Source organism: Fringilla coelebs, assembly GCF_963513975.1.
Source record: "Fringilla coelebs genome assembly, chromosome: 19".
Classification (NCBI taxonomy): Eukaryota; Metazoa; Chordata; class Aves; order Passeriformes; family Fringillidae; genus Fringilla; species Fringilla coelebs.
In genome coordinates, this window is record NC_140045.1 from 8,561,509 (window position 1) to 8,582,253 (window position 20,745).

The window sequence follows — 20,745 nt, forward strand, 5'->3', positions numbered from 1 at the left end:
AAGCTTATTTAATATTAAATGTTCAATGACAGAGACAATCAAATTTGTAACAGAAATTCAAAGATACTTTATTTCCATTTCTCATATATCAAGAAGCTAGGAATTGCTTAGTTGTAAAAATGGGATTCATTTTAGTTCAATTCACACAAATACTAAACATTTATTCTTGTGTTTTAAAGTCCAAGAATGAAAACTTGCAATTAAACACTGAGCAAGCCATGTGTTCAGGTTATGTTGGTTTCTTATCTTAAAAATTCTTAAAGAAAAAGAAGGATACAGGACTTATATTCTCAGTAGCATATGTGCTATTATCAACACATCTTTTTGAACTCTGGGAGGAAACACCAGTCCTGAATTAAATTTTATTTAAAAAAAAAATCTAACTCAACTTTATATTTTTCTATGCCACTACAGCTTTCTTTCACCTCATTTAAAAGCAGATCTTCAGTTTAAGCTGTCTTCCGCTGTCTTCGCAGACTCTTCACATAGTAGTCCTATAACGCAAAATTTTGGGAGAACAGACGATTAGACAGCATTAGGAGCATTTTGTTTACCATTCCTATACACTCGCCCAGTTGTTAGCTGTCATCTTAACTCTACAAAAACATCACCATTGAACATGACTGGCATTAGAAGCAATGATGTAGCATTAATGGTTTAATATCAACATTAAATGTTTAAGAGTTCCTAGCATACATAATGCAACTACAGTAACAAATTGCAAGAAGCTCATTTATCAGCTGTCACCTTCACTGTTAGTTCCTTATTTCAGGAATACAACTAAAGACCTTCTGTAAGAAAGCTATGTCAAGAGTGGGGAAAAAACTTCAAGTTGTCCTTTCAATACATAATTGCCTACTGCTTAGCTGCTTCACGTCCCACAAACAGTTTCCAGCATATATTCCTGCCATCAACACTGCCATAATTTGGTGGCATCTGTCTCTGCATTTACATCTGCCTTAAAAGCCTGTTACCAGCCATTCCACTCTTCTGTGCTATGGCTGACTGCAAAGTCTCCTACACAGTAGGAAATATTAAGCACATACCTCTTAAAGACTTGAATTGCATTGAAAGTAACAAGGCGAATATTATGTAGTGTTTATTGGATTTTAAACTCTTTAAAGATATCTAATTCTGGGCAGCACTGCATCCCTACACACAGTTGAAAGAAAATTCCATTCTGTTAACATCAGATTTACAGTATTCACACAATACACAAAAAGTCCTTTTCACTAGCTTCAAAATCAAAAACACAACAGTAAGCTTAAAGATTACAGGCAACAGCATTCAAACATGGATGTGGGTAGAGAAAGGAGTACCTGGCATGAGTACCTGCTTAGTTTGACTGAATCCTTGATTTTTAATTTGGCTTTTCATGGGCCGCTCACAACACCAACGCTGTGTGAGGTATGGTAGTCAGCTGCAATAATTCATAAACCCTACACTTCCATCAATCCAATGCTACTGGCTCTCGAGTTACAGAACAAACTGCATTAGAATGCAAGGCAATAAAGCAAAAAAACTAGAAACATCCTTGACAAAGAAATACTAGCAGTTTATATGAAAACAAAGTAGTCCAACATGTGCCTCAAATATTAAGTATTTAAGCAAAAGTTTCTGCTGATGTACCAACACAATATGGACTTAAATATAAAACCAGTTCAACTTTTTTTAAAAGAACGATAACAAAATCCCTAAAAATAAAAAAAGGATAATTAATTTTTCTATCGTGACTATATTACAATTATGTCCCAAAGAGGCACACTAACGGGGGCACGAGTCTGCTACAAAATAGCTGAGACAAAATAATGTACCTCAAAACGTTTTGCAGGACTACACTGTCATTTCCTTCAGAAGGTGCTTTAGTTTGTCTTCTTACTTGACTTAGTTCCATCTTCATCTGTGCATACTTACGCTGCACTGTTAAACAGTAACAAAAAGCCCTAATCAAAGTTTGAAATAATGCACTTACCTCTGTCTGATCTGAGGTCATATCAGATCAGTTTTAATTGGACTGAGTGTCACCTTCAGATTTAATGTCTTCATTGGTCCCATTGACCTCATTCTTAGTCTCACTCTCCTTCGAGTCTGTATTTGTGTCTTCACTCTGTTTTTCTCGACTACTGGACTTCATACTACTTTTTTTATCATCAGATCCCCTCTTTTCTGCCATGAAAGAAGACATTGACCATGGATTTCAAAGTAAAAACAAACATTGCACATGTGAGATATATACTGCATAAACATGGGACAATTACTTTCTATAGCAATAACAGTAATACTCAAAGAGTTACAGAAATAGGCTTCAGACTACCATGCTGGAATGGAGAGGGGACAAAATAAAGGTAGAAGGAGACAGTATAGGGTGGGGGAAGATGAGAAAGGTCCGACCTCCTAACAGAGGCAGATACTCAGCTCTCTGTCAAAATGAACAAACTGGGGGTAAAGAGGTTAGGCAGATGTGTAATTATGGTGCATGGCTTCCTTACTTATTATGGGACTCTTCTGGTCCCCAAGCTTTGATTTCTGATTCTATATGGTTTGCTTTGGTTTAAAATTTTCATTAATTATAGTTCTTGAAAGAGAATCAGAAAAGAATTGTGGACAATGTTTGACTGCATAATCAAAGAAATTGATACCTGCCAATTAAAAACTAGAAATCTCAAACTATCAAATACTTTGGGAAACAATATTAAGCACTGACAGCTTTGAAGGTGGAGATCAGTGACAACCAAAATTAAATTTGAAGCTGCACATTTGTCAGCATTGCTAATTCTCAATTTTATAAAAACAGCAGTCATTTATAACCAACTCATTAAAAGGACTTGGGGAGACATCTTGGAAGATATATAAAAAGCTATTTTTTTTCAAAGGCAAAGAAACAGCAAGCTGTGGGGGAAGGAGCCCACAATTTGATCATCAACTGGGAAGCTTACTGAAGCATTTGCTACACTAAAACCTCAATCTTCAAAGAAGGAAGGAAGCCAGAAGTAAAAATATTTCCATGGGAAGAAAAACATTCAGTATTAGAGCTGCGTGCCTCATCTGTAAATTCAGTATTTGCAAATTTAATAAAAATACCAATTTCTGCTGTATTATTTCACACCACAATATTCAGTTTTTGCTCAGTAAAGACACTCTGGAGAGAAAAAAAAAATCCAAAAAACCAACCTCTCAGATGTCATCATACAGAACAACATTCATGCTCTTTTTTCTGATTATTCCCTGCTATATGGGCAATCAAAATAAATAATATAAATCGATAGATATATCCCTGACACAGGAGCACACAGATCGAACACTCTGAAAAAGCTATTTTAAATAACATTATCACCTAGACTGGCATAACACACTTTTATATTCCAGGATACAAAGCAAGAAATTAACTTTATGAGAGCAGCAACATTCCAACTTCTTTGTTTTATAACAAACTACCAAAGAATAGGGTAAAGCCCTCACAGAGAAATGAGGGCAACTGCCTAATGACCACCAGTAGTGAGGATTCACCTGCAGCAGCACATCCAGTGCAGGGTGCTTGGAGAAAGCACACGGCAACGTCACCCAGCTCACTGAAGGACTAAGTCAGTTTGGGTCTGTCTGCCCTCAATTTGGCAACTCCGCAGGTAGATTGCACTCTAACTAACCTTGTTAAAAAGTCTTCTTTTTGTGTCTTAAAGGTATCTCCGGTGCACACGTGGATCCACTGAGGAATAGTAGTCTTGTTTCCCCGCAGAGGACTAGTAGTCAGTCCAATAATCTTATCTTCTGTCCTATGTAGATATGGTAGATCTTAATAGCCCTATGGATGTGCAGTGTGCACGGTTTTGTTCTGTCTTGTTTGTGTCTTGAATGTGGTCAAGAAGGATAGTTTTGTTTAAGGCTAAAAAAAACTAATAAACTGTGGTATGAAAGATCAAACTCTTCTAAAAATTTTAGTATTAAAATAGGTATACCATAACAAACCTCCAGTTTGCCAAGCAGAACTGAAAAAGTGTATTCAACAAATAGCCCAGTAACTTTTCAACCCCTAGAGTATCTGCAAGAAGTTAAACTCCTCCACTGTATTTTTAATCAGTAAGAGAGAAAGCATATAAAATTAGTTTGCTGTTGGAACTGGGTGTATTATTTCAGCTGTGATCTATTAGGTATAATCACATTAATATTGATTTTGCTTCCTGATTAAACACATGCACATTTTTCTGAGTTTGTGTGGGCAACTGAGATGTGTTTTGTGAGAATTCTTACCATGGCAAAGTGAATCACTTTACTGTTCAGAAAATCAAACATAATATCCAGTATTACTGAAGCGTTCTAGCAGTATTTGCTGAGGTTTAATCACTAACATTAAAACATGACCATAATTTTTTTTAATTCAAGTATAAGAATCTAGATTAGGGAAGACAGAAAGCCAAACCAAAGTGGTCTAGAGGCCCATTCCAGTATTAACCCTTCATAAAATGAAGGTACTTCGAAAATAATTTTTGTTTTATTAAAACCCCCTATTTATTGCATCTGCTCTGAAGTTTGTTAATTTGAACATTCTACTGGTTTATATTAAACTAATGCTCAGCTGGTATTTATGGCTGGTGGCTCCTTTCTTTAGCAAAGGTATCTCCGACCCTGAAATCTGTGTCACAAAGCAAGTGCCCCCATTTTTACACATACTTTTTTCTTATAACCTTGGTTGCCGTCTTCTACAGTATCTTAGTGAACAAGAAACCAGGACTTCTGAATTTTCAAAGCATGGGATTAATTTAATGTGCAACTGTACACAAGTCTTGGTAAACTGCTTCTTGGGGTTTTTTCGAATTAATATTCATGTTTATAAAGCAGTCTGAGATTTCCACATGAAAGGCACTACTACCATGAATAGTTAGAGCCTTTGCTGCTTACTTTTACAATTGCAGATCAGTGGTGGCTATGAAGACAAGTAGATTCTGGAGACAAGATTCCCAATGTAGTAAGTTAAATCTTAACTTTGAAGTTACTATTGTGCAAAAGCCACACACTTCAAACATATGAATCTCCAAAAGCTTTATTCTTAACTACCTATCCACAGTGCCACATCGCAAATATGACAATGCAATGGTGCTTACAGCTTCAGTAAAGAAATTAACATTTTGTTGCCTTAGTAATTACTACTGGGTTTGGTTTTTTCCTCCTTCCTTCCCTCCTCTTTTATATTTTTTTTCAGTTAAAAGACTTTCCCAACAAAGGGAAAAATCACAAACTTCTTCAGCATTACAGTCCTGCTCTAAGGCTTATTTGTGCTTTTACAAATGTTGGGATGGTAGTCAAAAAAAGTAATTGATTTTCCCAGGTGGGATTTTCATCACAGCTCATAGCATCACCTCACTGTTCTCATTTCTGGTCGAAGAAAGTAGCAAGCAGAAAATAAAACAGCCAGCAAGGAAATCAGTCAAGTTAAAACTAAAAATACTTGAGATGTTGAAGAGAGTTCACTAGCTCCTCTATTTATGGGACGATTAATGAAAGAACTGAAAAGCTCAAAACCAGACCAAATTTGAATAAAAAAAGAAAACAGTTATTTATATGCATAGATAACACACATTCAGGAGAACAGGACATTCTTCACCAAGTACCAGAAATCTGTTCATAAAGCAGGCAAAAAATCAGGTAAGAATAGTAACAAATGGACAAATATAGGCTACGACACTGAATAGTTTAAAGCCTGCACATCATTTCCACTGCCAATGAGCAAGCAACAAAACCCACTCTCTTACATGGCAAAGGAAAATGAGAGAAGAATCAATACTAAAGGTGCCCCACACTATAAACCAGAATAATTCAAACAGTCCAAGGAATTTGGGGAAGAGAAATACATGAAGCATTACCAACATTTTGGCAACCAACCCACTGGATAAATACAGAAGAGGGTCAAGCAGACAGGCCTATGCAACCCAGACACATGCACAGAGCACCTTTCATTCCAGAGCACCTCAAAAGTACCTTAGAAACACAATTGTTTCATCCATTACTGATGATCAGCCCATGAAGTGGGGTGGCTGTTTCGGACTGGCCATTAGTCAGCTCCCCACCAGAGCCAGAAGTATTACGTTCCTACAGAAGTTCCAGAAGACTTTTAAAGGGGGAAATTTAGCAGTAACAGTGAATTAGTATCTTCTCACAGAATGTGAATGTACAGTGTTCTCACTGTAGCTCTTTGTAATCCTACTTAAAATTTCTGAGCTTCAGCCTCTGGTGAAACAGTGAGTCACCATGAATGCTGTGGTACATGGCACGTACAGCTACAAAACTACAAAACTCTTCCGAAGACTAACACAGCTTTCTGTTCAGACTCACCTGAATACTGACAAAGCAAGACTCGCTTTGTTTGAACAACAAATAAAAAAACAAAACAAAAAAAAATTAAAAAAAAGAAAAAAGAAAGGAGAAAGGTGGGGGGGGGAGAGGGGGAAGAGCAAGAGACTGGGGAGAAGGCATAAACTGTCATTTAGAGAATCACAGGGATTCTGCAGTATTTATCTTGAACTGCATTTATAGATCGGGAAAAAAACTTAAAAGCACTATTAAAAGAATAATAAAGGAAACGTGATAGCATGATAGTGTTGAGAACAAATAGGTGGTACAGGTGAGAAGCAAGGTACCAGCCTCCCACAAAACATGTACCTGCAAAGGGTAACTGCAAATATCCACTAGGAGAAGGAATATAAGACATTCACTCTTAGAAAATTATCATTACAGGCGTACATTTTTCTAATGGTAAACAGGTCTTAAAATATATAAAAATCCTTGCACACTTCATCTGCAGGCAAACTGCAACACGTAAGAGAAGGACACTGGGGTGTAGGTATGCACACACATGTAGTGACAGTAACTGGAAAGAACAAAATGCTTCAAATTGCTTACAGCAACACACACACCTCTCAGAGCGAGGTCTGATTTGTTACTAAGCACTTTCAGGCACTCACTGAAAAGCTAACAGCTTTTGAGACTCTACCAAAACATTCGTTTCAGAACTTGCTAAGAACTCAGTCCTAAACAAACATACCTTTTTCTTTTGACTTCCTGTCTTGTTCTCTCTCTCTGCTTTTGCTTCTGTGCTTGTAGGATTTTCGATCCCGGCTTTTAGACCGTCTCCTGTCCCTACTACGAGACCTGTGTTTCCTTTCTGATCTATCATGACTTCTGCTTCTCTTCCGATCACGACTCCTTAACATTCAGAGAGAATTTCAAAAATGTAAATCTCAGCTGCTATTTTCTGTCTCAGAATATACAACAGTAAAACAGTAGCACTTTTAAATACAGTGATTACCTGCAGAAACCAAATATTAATATATTGTAGAGAAATATTTCCCAGTATGTAAGAAATATGCCCTCTTCATTTACTGAAACACTTAACTACATAGTTTAAAAGTATCTACCACCATGAAATAAAGACCAGCTGAAGGAAGAAACAAGAAACCATATTTTTTGGGAGCAGTCTTTGTTTGCTGAAAGCTCCCTCATAAAGCCGCGTCCACTACTATGGTTTCATTTTCCAAAAATGGAGAGAAGACAGTGACACTCAGCAAAAACTTGGTTATCCTTAGAACCCATAAGGTGTGTCTTCACTTAAGAAGAAAGACCTAAGTGAAGTGAACAAATTAGTGAAGTGACTCAGGCTGACAGATAAGTCCCAACAAGATTTTTATCCTTTTGGAAATTCACCTGAAAATAATTAAGAGAGACACAGACACACACAGAGGTACCTGCTTCGTCTTCTTTCTCTGCTTCTTGACCTTTTGTGGTCTCGTGAGCGGCTGCACCTCCTGTCAGATGTCCTGCTTGAATGCCTGCTCCGCGAGCGGCTCCTTTTACGTCTCTCTCTGTCACGAGCCCTCTCTTTCTCCTTTTCTTCCTCTTCACGTCGTCTCTTTCTTTCCCGCTCTTCTCTTTCTCGCTCCCTCTCTTTCTCCCTCTCTTCCCGTTCTAGCTTCTCTTTTTTCAACCTTTCATCACGGTCAGGCTCTTCTGTTCTTTTTCGTAACTTTTCCTTAATAAAGAAGTTCACAGGAAGAAATGAAGATTACTCAAGACACTTAAGCTTACAGATGCTGAGGATGTAAAAGCCTAAACTTTTAAAACAGTTCCATTTTATCTTCCAAACAAAGGACAGTGCTTCCTAAGATCTCTGAAAGAAAAATCCTTTGTCTTGAAGAACCTTTTTTTGCTTGTCACTCTTACAACACAGGCTTAAAAAGGCCATAAAAATTCCAACCTGAACCAACATCCTTGCTTGTATCTAATGTCACAACAAATTACATCAGTGAAAGCACAGTGCAGGATTCCATTTCTTGGGAGTGCTTCACCTTCTTCAGAAAATTCACTGGACAGCCTTTTATGTAAGTTAGGAAACCTCCAAGCATTTTTCATTTCAGTAACTGGAGGAAATACTTACTTTTAAATCTTCTACAGTAGCTTTTATTTTGGCATAACCCATGTGCTGCTTTCCCATTAAGTGGTCATCTACCCTGGACTGTGCATCTCCTACAATTAAAAAGGCTCCACAAACTTCACAAACTTCCATTTGTTTTTCCTGGGCTGCAAAGCTCTCAATTGTCTGAAAAAAAAAATTTGATATGGCAAAAGAAGTTTTAGTCAGTGAAAAGGTTTATAACTCTATGCTACTGTTGTCAAATCCCAAGCTCTACTGAAAGCTGAAATAACATCTGCCTGCTTTATCTTTGGTGCACTGCACCCCATCACAATAAAGAGGGAGAGAAGAGGCCACCCTATGCCCATTCCCACATGGAAGGAGCCCATGAAAAACCACAGAACCATTACCCACTGCATTAACATGTACACAGTCATATCTGCAGCTTCCTTGCAATATCAGAAAAATTAACGTTTTAAGTTTTTCTTTTAATTTTTTTTTTCCAGTTTAAAGATTTCTTTTGCATCAACTGAAATGTCAGGAGCTGCAGAACTACCATGGAATATACCTCAAGGAATCAAAAGGCTAGAATACAACATCAAGAAAAACAAAAATAAATACTGGCTTCTATTTAGAAGTATGGTGGTCAAATTAAACCACTGTTTCAACAGACCTTTGAGAAGTACACTGAAATTTCAACATAAACCCAGGTTCGTGAATCATACAGCATGGACATAAACATGCTGTGTGCAACATTTAAGAGCTCTTAAAAAAGCCAAGTAATCAGGCCTATCAACATTTTTACAAGCTTTTACTTCATTAAGTATACCCCAAAAAGTAAAAACTAACAATAGTCCCACATACAGATCTCAAAAACTAACCACATTTTAAAAAAATTAAAGTATTCATCACATCTTTAATATGCTTCATTCTCCCACAAACCAAACAATTGTTAAGAGAACACATCAAACATTAAAACACATTCTTAGCCAACAAAAGAATAAAAATCATACCACAAATAAAGTCAAACAAAGCTTTATATGCTTTTAATTTCTTAAACAACTGTTACAAAACCCAATCCACCAATTTTAAGCATGTTTCAAATAACACACAAGCAAAACTAAAAGAAAATATCCCTATTTTAATAAAAAACCTTACACCAAAAAAAATTAAGTCCTTTCCGAATTAATCACTTAAAGCAAAAAGTATGCTTCTATCTGTACAAGTACAAAAATTGAGTCCCAATCAAACCATATCACACCCAAGAACATATTAACAAGAGAAAGTTCAAATTAATCTCCTCAAAACTATTACACCTTTTAAATAATTTTAAATAAATTAAAATTAATTAAAATAAATTAAATTAATAATTTTAATTATCAGTTTTCTGAACAAAACCAAGATCTCTTAATTATAAACAAAACCAACAACAAAATTTTCAAACTTTCAATCCTTCCAGCTGTTGTTTCAATAAATTGTAACAAAGAGCCCATAAATGTTGTGCACAGCAACAAGAGCTCTTAAAATATGGTATAGACAAAATTCAAATTGAATTCTTAAAACAAGAATCTCAATTTGAGCATTTCATTAAACACCAAAATAAAATCTTTAAATTTCAGCTCCTTTTTATTAACAAGAACTTAATACTTAAAACATTCCCTCTGGCTTCTGTAGCTCTCAGAGTCAGACAGATGCCTGTCACAGTCCTGACTCAAGGGCTTTCTGTAAATTACATTGGTAGTTCAGCAGAATTATATTATACTGCAGAGGTCACAGGGCAAAGTTTAACTGAGACCTCAACTAGAGGAAGGTGCAAGCTCTCCTCCAGGACTGCTGGGTGAGTAATTTCATAATTTGTGTGCAGCTAGCCCTCTCCCAAGATAGAGTGCCTAATCAATACACTGGATTAACACAGCCAAATGTCCTGTTACTATGTAATGAATTCTGCACAGACCTTGCATGCCTTCAGTGGAAGGACATGGTTATTTAGAATGTACTGGGCACCAAACTTTGATATGTCTCACAGAACTATGAACATATGACTTACTGAAGTCGTAGACCTCAGCAGTTCTCTCTCTTCCTTTAACTGTTCAACGAGTTTCATCATTCCTTGTGCTTCTTCCACCTTTCCTTCTGAACCTAGTTCTTCAATCTAAAAAGCAATAAAAACATTAAAAGTTTATTTTTTTGATCAAGTAACAAAAGCAAGAGATCTCTCTCATGGGGCTTAAAAACCCCTCACCTGTTGAAGCAGTACATCAATTTTGTCAGTTAACACCTGAATCTTCTCCTCATTTTTACCGGTAGGTCCTGCTCCCTGTAAAAAGTACAAGAGTAAATTGTGGCTTTTTTTCTTTGTTGTTTTTTTTTTCTTTTGTTAAAATAGCTTAAACACACAAATGTATGTCTTCTCATATTCCAGAGCCACGTTGGCAATAACCTCCCCCAGCCTCTTCTCCCATGAGAAGCTACTAATAGTAGTCTAGTCTAATATAAAACACTCCTCGACACAACTTACTCCACCCTTGATAAGTCTAGTCACACTAATTCCTCCCAAATCAATAAAAATGTTCAAGATACTGGCCCATTAAAAGTAAGAAAACTGTATTCAAAGTCCTAACTTTAAACTCTGACACTCCCATGCAGCTATTACGTATCTTTGCAGACATTCAATTATGACTTACAGGTTCTGTAGGCTTTAAATTTCAAACTCTGAGTGTAAAATGCAAAAAGAATCTCACTTCAAAGATGTATTTGTTAGTAGCGTGCTATCAGCAGGCTGCTAGAATAGACTTATTGCCGCACTCCCTCCTCTGCTCCACAAATGGCATCTCACAACTTGATACTGTCCACAGCTCCTTCTGAAGCAACTGGACTTTGTACAGAACAGTGAGGTGGGGCAGCAGAAAGAACTAGGCTGTCCTGGTAGTCACAAAACTCAGAGAGCACAGGCCACAGACACTGCTCCAAATCCATCACGGGGAAAGACACAGCTTGCTAGTGCAGGGAGGGAGGAATGTGCAACTAGTGGAGAGAACGTAAACTGAGGTTCTCAGGGTAAAGACAACACCTGATAGGTAGAGAACAGATACTCATTCTGAGGAAACAAGAGACGGTGAGAACAGAGAGGGCTCTTGGTGACTGGAGTCACTTGGCTTGTCTATTAATGCTGGATGCAATCTGCTGGCTAACAGACAAAAAATCTGATTCATCAAGAATCTTCTGGATAACAGTAGGTTTCACCTGAATAGATAAGACCCTGAAGATGCTATCTACAGGAAAAGCTGCCTCAATGACTACTGCAAACTCACCCCAGAAGACTGTTGGTTCTGTGAGAGAGCCAAACGAGCATGGCCCCTCCGGATCCTGCGCTCCACCTCGGCAAGCAGGCTCTGCAAATAGCGCAGGAAGTCTCTCTCATAGCCCACCTTCATAAACCGAGAGCTCTTCTCATACCTGAGAAAAGAATTTAAAAATGAGAGTTCACATCAATCTGTAATAGATGAAAACTAAGTAACAAGACACACAGTATTATAAATTCTTGCTCACAGTAAGAGAATATTACATATTCAAATAAGTACATTTTTATTTAAATAAAAATTTAAATAATAAAAATTTAAATAAACTTTTGCAAATAAAAAGAGCAAGTAATTTGTAATGTTTGGGCTGCTATTAACATATTGCAAAGATACCAGAAACTTTCAACAAACTTACTGTTTGCGTAGATTTTCATCATGAATTTTTTCACAAGGACCTAGACAGACAACAGAAAAAGATTAAGTTTGCATTCCTAAATGCTGTATTCATACTCCACCAACATTTGTTTATGCATCATGACAGAACAGAGCTATAAATATTTCACAAAGATTTTTATGCTTCTGCCTTTCTGCTTCCTTTGCCTGGAGCTTGAAAGACACACTGAAGAAAAAGAATGCCAACATCATTAGGTAGTTATAAAAAAGAGACTCGACATACGAAGCCATGATGAAAAACAGAATTTCCAGATCAAGTTTTACATCAGTAAATACAAACAAACTATGTAATATCCTAAACACCTGGGGATTAAAAAAAAAAAGAACAAAAAAAAGAAAAATTTCATGGGAAGGGAAATTTCATCAGGGACTTTCATGGGAAGGGAAATTTCCAGGCTTCTCTGCAACACACTGGCTACTCAAAACAGATCTTCAGAGTAAATTAGGAGGTATGTGCCCTGAGCTCATGAAGGTGACTGTCTTAAAATTCCTCACCTTCCCCAGACTCTCAAACTTTTCAACAGACTTAGAAACTAACACTAAGACAAAAAGTCACTTAAGCAAAGTAGGATCTGGAATAAACATTACTTTTAGCATACTGTATCACTGGCAACCCCTGAAACGAAAAAAAAAAAAAAAATCCAAGTGTTTTGACAAAGCAATTAACAATAAAAACATAGTCTGCAAACAAAAGCTCAACTTTAATTACTTTTCTGTGAATAAAAATGTCATGACTTATAAACTTACCTAAATCAGAACGGGTATTTGTAAATAATTCAGCTGGGCAAAAGCCACAAAGATAGTATTTGCAAACCTGACAGAAGAAAGAAACAGGCATCATTTTTTGCCTCTTGAATTGAAAATTTTATGTAATCGCTTTTTTTACTAAAACACAAAGTTTTAGTGTCAAAGTTTCCTTTGAACATAGTAAAATTTCTAGAAGTTTTACACACCCTTTATATTTCTTGGCAGCAGTAAGTGCTACAAGATGCACTTCGATGACAAAACATGAAAAATCTTACTTTTCCTTGCAATAGTAACAGTTCCTAATTCTACCACTAAATATTTAAGATTAGAGGAAAGTGTCATCAATTTATAAATATTGTAGAGAAAATAAATATTTAATACTTCCAAAGAAAAGGAATGAGATCAGAATGGACTATTTACTAAGTTTCAGTGAAATTCTTAACTGCGAAAAGCCACAAGAGGTGAGAACAATTGCCATGGAAGCATGGAACAGGCTTTCTCTGCTTGCCTGGGGCTACTCTGTGTTCAGCCTTCACTTCCTCAGAGCTAGAGGCCTGGAGAACCAGAGCCATCTGTACTAAAACATTTGATACTGTCCCAAGGACTTTGATGGCAATTAAAAACCAGAATTATCCAGAAGCTTTCCCACTCCAAAGCTTTTACAATTCCCTACTTTAAGAATGACAGTCAACAAGACGTTATATAGCTCTTCAGGCAGAAAAGGCATTCATGTTAATCTGGTTTCCTACCAAATAGAAAGGGTTTGGTTTGCTTCTGCACAGTCTGGTTTTACATTATTGAATCAGGTTCTTTTTCTGATAACAAAAAAAGATCACCAGAAATTTCAAAAACCCACAAACCTGTTGCTCTAGTCAATAAATACTTAACATATGATGGATAAAACCAGCTTTTGTTAAAAAGATTATTCAACCTCACCCATGAGCATGGGCTTAGCTAGTCAAGTTGGTCAGTTCCTGAAGTTCGTGACACAGAAATATCTCCTGTCTATCAATTAGAACAGCCATAAGGGTAGAATCAGAAATACTTTCATCCCTAACTTCATAAATAATCTTAAATAATTAACTCTTCACTAGACCCTCCCCACAGATGTGACTGCCATTAATTAAGGTGTAAATCCAAAACTAGCCTGGATGTTCTTCCAGCACCTCCTTTACGTTACACCACTTTAACTTTTTGCAATCTGGTAACTGTGAATGCATTAGAGCCTAGTTCTAATTCTCTCACATATCCTGTGGAGAAAGACTTGCAGTATCTTATCTCCCAAGACACGGACTGAAGTATCTGAAGAAACGGGGGAAGGACTGAGGCCCCCAACACCATCACCTCAGTAAAAAGCCGATGATACCCGTTGATCAAATTAGATCAGCCTGATTCATTTCTCCAAGCTAACTGCCGGACTGCAAATCAGCCTACGGAAGTTAAAACTCTACTGACTGCTTTACTGGACAAAATCTGATCTCAGAATCTGCTCTTCTCTGAAAGCTGCAATATCCCTTGTTTTACTACAGAGTTACTTCAAAGGAGCAGTTTCTGGGATGATTTCTGTACTAGTTCACAGAAATGTAATTTCTCTATATTCTCCTCTTCCATTTTCTCATACTCACATCCAGGTATAAGGGTTAGTGGAAACACACTTCCCAAAAAATTTCAGAGGATTAAACAATTTCCTAAGACATAGAGAGCACAGTAATGACAATCTGACCAGACCATACAGTTAAAAGGGTTGTAGAATATCTTCTTTCAACCAAAAAATTAGGCAAACTGGCCTGTAACAGCTTAGAAAGTAGTAGTACCAAAAGCAGCAAAGGAAAAAATAGAAGTATGATGAATAAAACAAAACACCCATCCTCAATAAAAGCAGAAAGAATTACAATTCTTACAAAACAGCATAACTAGGAAAATCCTCTTTTTATGAACTGATTAAGCTGAAAGTTGGAGTAACCAGTACTAAAATACGAGGTTTAAACATGCCATACACTGTATTAATGATTTACATATTAAAAACCCAAACCAAACACAAGCCATATCAAACAACAACAAAAAACTCAAACCCAAAATAATGACAAAACCCACATACAGAACAAAAAGCCACCATAACTTTCTTCTACCAGCTCTAGATGCTGCCACTCTAGCACTAGGATGGCACTCAGTGTATTATATTCTCCCCTAGGAAGCAGCCTGCAGAGAAATACTCACTTCAGAGTGGTTCAGACCACCGTGGCTGAAGCAATTTTCTTCCCCTCTCATCCCCATTTCATTATGCTCTTCAAGTGTATTTGCTTCCACAGGAAAATACAACTTGCTGGAATTCTGCAGAATCTTGCAGGTATCATTCCAGCTCAGCTTCACTGAATCCAACATCTGCCTTCCCAGGCTGAACATCAACTGCACTTTCAATCAAGTAATCAATGGTGAGTGGGAACAGTAAGGGCCAAGGAATGGTTTAAGCACCACGGAACCATTAAAGGACTGAAACAGAGGGGACGGATAAGCTTCAACTGGCATCACTCATCCACAGTTTATCAGGCCACCGCACTAATCACAAGTAATATGAAAACACGTTCCATAACAGGCAGTTTGATAGGCATAACTACCACTGCTGGTAACAAGCATTTACGCCTTTTTGCTGAGTTATTCTGCCAACTCTGCTTGCGAGAAGGTGCAACAGACAAGTGTCAGTGTCAAACTGCTGCTGCAGGATAAGCCTATGAGACAGCCTGGGTCTCAAAGCCCCTGAGTGCTCACACTTTGGTACGACACTACAACACTACAACAAACAGGGATGCTTGGAACTTTCCACTTCTTCATCACAAATTCACTAATCCCTGATATCTCTAGGAGGTGGGAAAGCAGTATCCTTTACATCCAAGTCCACAAAGTTAACAGCAAGAATTGCAAGCTCAATTGGAGTTTGGGAAGCAGTTCAATGCTCTCCCATATAAAGAAGCTATTTACAGCTCTATATTGTTAATGCTTCTACATTAACATGTTTCTCTTCTGCAAGAAATTTATTTACTGATGGGGAAGTAGCTCCCTAACAGTAATAAACAATTAAGAAAGCAAATTCCTTTAGAGAAGCAATTCCTAGTAAAAAAGCTGAGAATGAAATCCAGCAGACTATGGCTTACACATCAAAAACTAGTAAATTCCTTCTCATAGTTGAGTTCTTTGAATCCATTAAAGCACACATGCAGCAGACATTTTAGGAGCAATGCCTGCCCACCCAAATCCAAACAAACAATCAGCCCTTCTCCAGAATCCACTCTTAAAGATAGGTGTTATTTGTTGTAGGAAGTGTATCAGTAATGAAAGGTTAAGTCCTCTCCCTCCGTCCCCTGGAGGATTAAGTCCTTAAATTCTACCTAGATACAAAGCAATTTAGGTTGCTGGCATTAAAAAAGTAAAAGCACAACACATCATAAATAGCTAAAATCATCCCATCATACTCTGAATACAAGGCAAATTTTGAGAAACTGCATGATCAGAGGCGACTGCTCACAGTCATTTGTCTCTAACAGCTCTTCATCCCTCTCCACTTTCTGAAAACCCTGACTTTGCCTTGAAGAAGCATCAAAATTTCAAACCTTACAGGAGCATGGACAGCCCATGCTGTGCGTCGTGTACCACAGAACAGCCTCAGAATTCTTATGCAACCACTATTTCTGTAAGAACTTTGTGCAAGCAGGTGGCATATTAAAGCAGGAAGGTGTGAATCAATAAAGAAATATACTTTGTCTACAGATATGATAACAAGCAGAAAGACTAAAATACATGACACTAGTAATTCCTTCCTGCATACAAAGCCTTTTTGCCAAAACCAGGACTGATCACCTAAAGACATGCCATCATACTGAAATACACCACAAGTGGAACTCCAATTTTTAAAGATTAAAGGCTTTAATCATGTCAAAGTTTTATAGTAAGAACTTAAGCTCTACAAAAGCTTTTATAATATATGATCTACATGTTTCATTGGCACTGCAAATAAATCACACACTGAGCTATCACACCCTCTGCTACCACACTTTCCACTTCTACCTCGTATTTCACTGCACCTTCCAGTTTCTGATAGCCACATGGATGCAACCTCCAAAGAATAAGCAAAATACAGATGAGCTCCTTGTGGAAATCTTCCACGTTCAAAACTGATGAAATGTGACACAAAATCCTACACTTTGGGATCAATACAATATGCTGGCATTGAGCAGGTTGCATGTTGATCAATGTCTAATCTCAAAAGAAATTACATTAGCAGATGTATTTCACCTGAAAAGCAGGACAGCAGGCAGAGGAATTAATGCTACCATTTGAACCTTATCTGTATTTCCTGTCTTTTGAAACATGTCAGCATTGCAAATTTAATCTTTAGGCGACAAAGAAAGTCAAACTGAGACACGTGCTTAACAGCAGTAATTGCTAGGGTTTATGAAGTCATCAGTTGACTAAAGGAATCTAGGAAAACATTCCTTGCAGAAAGGTTATATTTAATCATAAATAAAAGCAGAAACAGAGCAAACAGCAGCAGATCCTGCAGGACTGAAGGCTCAACCCTAAGCCTGTAACTTTCCCACTGCTCTCAGACATAGGACAGCGCTCACTTTCTGAACTGTTAGAGGACTGGGAAGGAGAGACAAGGCCCTGTTTCTAAAACAACAAAATGAACAGCTTAGAGACTGAGTCCTTTGGTTATAGTCAAACTCTTCAACCTAAAGCTCTAAGTGAAAAGAAAAACTGAAAATACTCTGTGATTTGTTCAGTTGAAAATGAAGAAGGTAATCTGAACTTACTAAAAGTGAATGATGGGGAAAGCAAAAAACCAACCAAGAAAAGAAGTCTTTCTCACCTTAATGAATAAACCAAACCAATCACCTTATCTGTTCTACCTGGGCCAACATGGCTGAAGCCATTGACCCTGTATTCCATGTAATTCATCTAACTCCTCCTTATTTTAAATTCACAGTCAAAGGAAAATATCTAACTGAACACCCAACTGAATTATTTTCTTAACAAAGTAAGTCCAGAAACACATAAACAAGGTCATGAAAACTTCCTGAACTCACGATTTCTTCCTGACGTGCACTGCTTATCTACAGAGCAGCATTTTTCAAGGGAAGGAATGGTTCCTCACACTTGAAAAATCTAAAGTAAGATAGATATTAGTCCTTAGATCATACAAATTCAACCACTCCAAACAAATTCAAGTATTTTCCTCCTTTATAATGACCTAAATCCCACATAAAAACATGAAATTAAGATTAAGATACAATTTAGAACAGCCAAATGCAAGCATTTCTCCGTCCTCCCAAATAAACAACATCCCAAGCAAATACTAAGGGGGGAGGAGCTAACTGCTTTGCAGCTTTAACCACAGAAATTCCTATCATTTAAGTGATAACACACATTATAACTGTGACACTTTCTTTTCACACAGGTCATAACGAAAAAAAGGTATCATGAAAATAAAATTTAAAAATTCATCACTGTTCACCTCTCCTAAAGCAGCAGCTATAGGACCTCTGTAGGTACCACTGAGTTTTCTTAAAACAACTTACAATTCAACTATGATAGCCAAAACGAAATCATTATTCATTAAAGCTCAACCAATTGGAGAAACCCCAATTAATAACAATAACAACAATAATAATAACAACAACAACGTTGTCTTGTTTGGGCTACTTATTGCAGAAAATGAATGAACACCCTATTAACAAAAGTACGTTGAGTACTCCTAAACGACAGTCTTGTTTAGGATAGTGTCCGTCCCCCCCTTCCAAGCAGATTCCTCTAAGTGAGGAAATAAAGAATCAAGCTTTTCTTAACCAAAAGTCTTATGGTTTTTCCTTGCATTACAAGCTCCAGACATTAAAGTCGGTAAGCGCGTGCCCTTCTTTTTCCTCCCCCAACACCACCCTCAGGAAGAGATCCAGATACATTTATCTCCCAAACTAGAACATCTATCTCATCCCCCTTCGTGTAAGTCAGCAGCTTCCACTCAGAAGTGTTGAATTCCTTTAACCGCCCCGCCGCCTTTTTTTTTGTGTTTCTCTACGGCTACGGGAGACCTCTGCCACCAGCAGCTCTGTGGAAACCCTCGTTCCCGTTAACGGCGGCGCTGGGGGGCACAGCCTTCCCCCGCAGACACCCAAACACCGGGGCTGTCCCTCCTGTAGCCCAACAACACCCCGGCTGTGTCGGGATCTTCCACCTCCTCGGCGAGACTCGGCCCTGGTCCCGCGCACAGCCAGGCCCAGGCCGCCACGCAGGGCCCAACACGGAGGGCCCAACCCGCGCCCCGACAACTCACGCGGAACCCCAGCTCTGGCCGGCACGTCACCCCTTCCCTCTTCCTCCCTTCTCCCCCCTTCCCGCAGTTGTCCCCGAACAAGAGAAGCGGCCCATGTCGCTCCGACAAAGCCCCGGCTCCGCGCAGTGTGCAAGAGCAGCGAAGGAGGGAGGAGAGAGGCGGCCCCGCTACACTCACGCTCTCGTGGTCCCACCGCACGTTGCTGCGCTTTTCATCCGGGGCCAGGTTCCTGTCCCGGCCCATGAGCTCATCGAGGAGCTGGGCGGCCGATATCATCGTGAGCTGCAGGCCGAATCCCCCTCGCCAGACACCAGCTCGGCCGCCTCGCCCCGACAACCCGCGCCGCGCCTGACGGAGACAAAATGGCGGCAGTGGCTGGCCCTGCCCACAATGCACCGCGCGGGCCGAGCCCGCCTTGCTCCGCTCCCTCACGGCGCCTCCGTGCTGCCTAGCCCGAGCAGCCGTGTGGCGCGCAGGCAAGAACGGGGAGTCCGGACAGATATCGGAACGCGGAACCACCACAGTCGCGTGTGGCTCCGCGTGAGGGGCAGCGGGTGCTACACAGGCGGTGTCCTGCCCAGTGAGGTGTCATGACAAATAATGTCCAGCTCCGCGTGGTATCACTGCAAACGGTAAGCTGTCACGACAGAGTGTCCAGCCCAGTGCGGGGTCCGAACGCAGGGACCCAGCACAGAGACACAGTGCTAGTGGCCCAGCTGGTCATGGCTGGAGGCTAAAGACACGGGCCTGAGCACAGCTGAAGCAGTGTCATAGTCCCCTCTCCATCCCGGCAGGAGAAAGTCAGCCAAACCGCTCCTGATGCGCTTCTTCTGAGTCCCTGTCCTGAGTGTCTCCAGCTGTGCATGGTCACAGAGGAATTCGGGGAATTGTAGGATCGTTATGGTTGGAAAAGGCCTCTAAGGTCATGCAGTCCAACCATCACCACACTCACTAATAAACCATGTCCTCATGTGCCATATCCACGTTTTTCAAATGCTTCGAGGGATGATGACCACCGCTTCTCTGGAAAGCCTGTCCCATGCTTGACAGGTTGAGGGACAATAAAAGTCCTGCATACGTAACAAAAATCTTAATCTTTGACTTTGGAAGCAGCCCATTTTGTTTCCTTTTCTAGATGTGAATTTGTACTCGATGTATACTGAATTTCACATAGCAATTGTCAACTATTTTCCAATTGCTCAACATAATTTTGAATGTCCTAAGTACATACAATTAATTATAATTTTAATTATATCATATTGTTTGAAAAGCTTGAAGCCAATGTTCATGCTGATCCTGTAAAACCTGTTTAGACTGACAGCAACTTTGTTCAGCAGCACTGAGGTCTTCATGCAAGCACCAGTTGTTACCTGAGGAGTTTCCTTTTGGAAATGTTCCCCTAATGCAGCACTGTAAGGCACCATAAACTTCTTTCAAGCTTTGCAGCTTGAAATGATTTAACAACCCAATGGAATGGTTGAAACAGTGTGATTGAAATCAACATAGCACAAGTTATGGTATGA

At 38.9% G+C, this 20,745-nt stretch overlaps 1 protein-coding gene across 4 annotated transcripts; it reads right to left on the reverse strand.

Annotated features, from left to right (window-relative positions):
* Positions 1 to 16: 16 nt before the first annotated feature.
* Positions 17 to 19,596, reverse strand: LUC7L3 (LUC7 like 3 pre-mRNA splicing factor). 4 transcript variants are annotated; one of them, XM_084218608.1, is made up of 12 exons: positions 19,400 to 19,596; positions 12,898 to 12,964; positions 12,113 to 12,152; positions 11,710 to 11,854; positions 10,641 to 10,715; positions 10,446 to 10,550; positions 8,423 to 8,584; positions 7,734 to 8,017; positions 7,034 to 7,194; positions 2,026 to 2,166; positions 1,815 to 1,920; positions 17 to 1,398 (listed from the first exon to the last, which is right to left on the reverse strand). In XM_084218608.1, the coding sequence occupies exons 1-12, from the start codon at positions 19,496 to 19,498 to the stop codon at positions 1,374 to 1,376; spliced, it is 1,410 nt and encodes a 469-aa protein (XP_084074734.1). In that variant the 5' UTR covers positions 19,499 to 19,596; the 3' UTR covers positions 17 to 1,373. The 4 variants fall into 4 exon arrangements, with proteins under 4 accessions (XP_084074734.1, XP_084074733.1, XP_084074735.1 ...); XM_084218609.1 differs by having other exon boundaries at positions 18 to 494; XM_084218607.1 differs by having other exon boundaries at positions 17 to 1,920.
* Between the last annotated feature and the right edge of the window lie 1,149 nt (positions 19,597 to 20,745).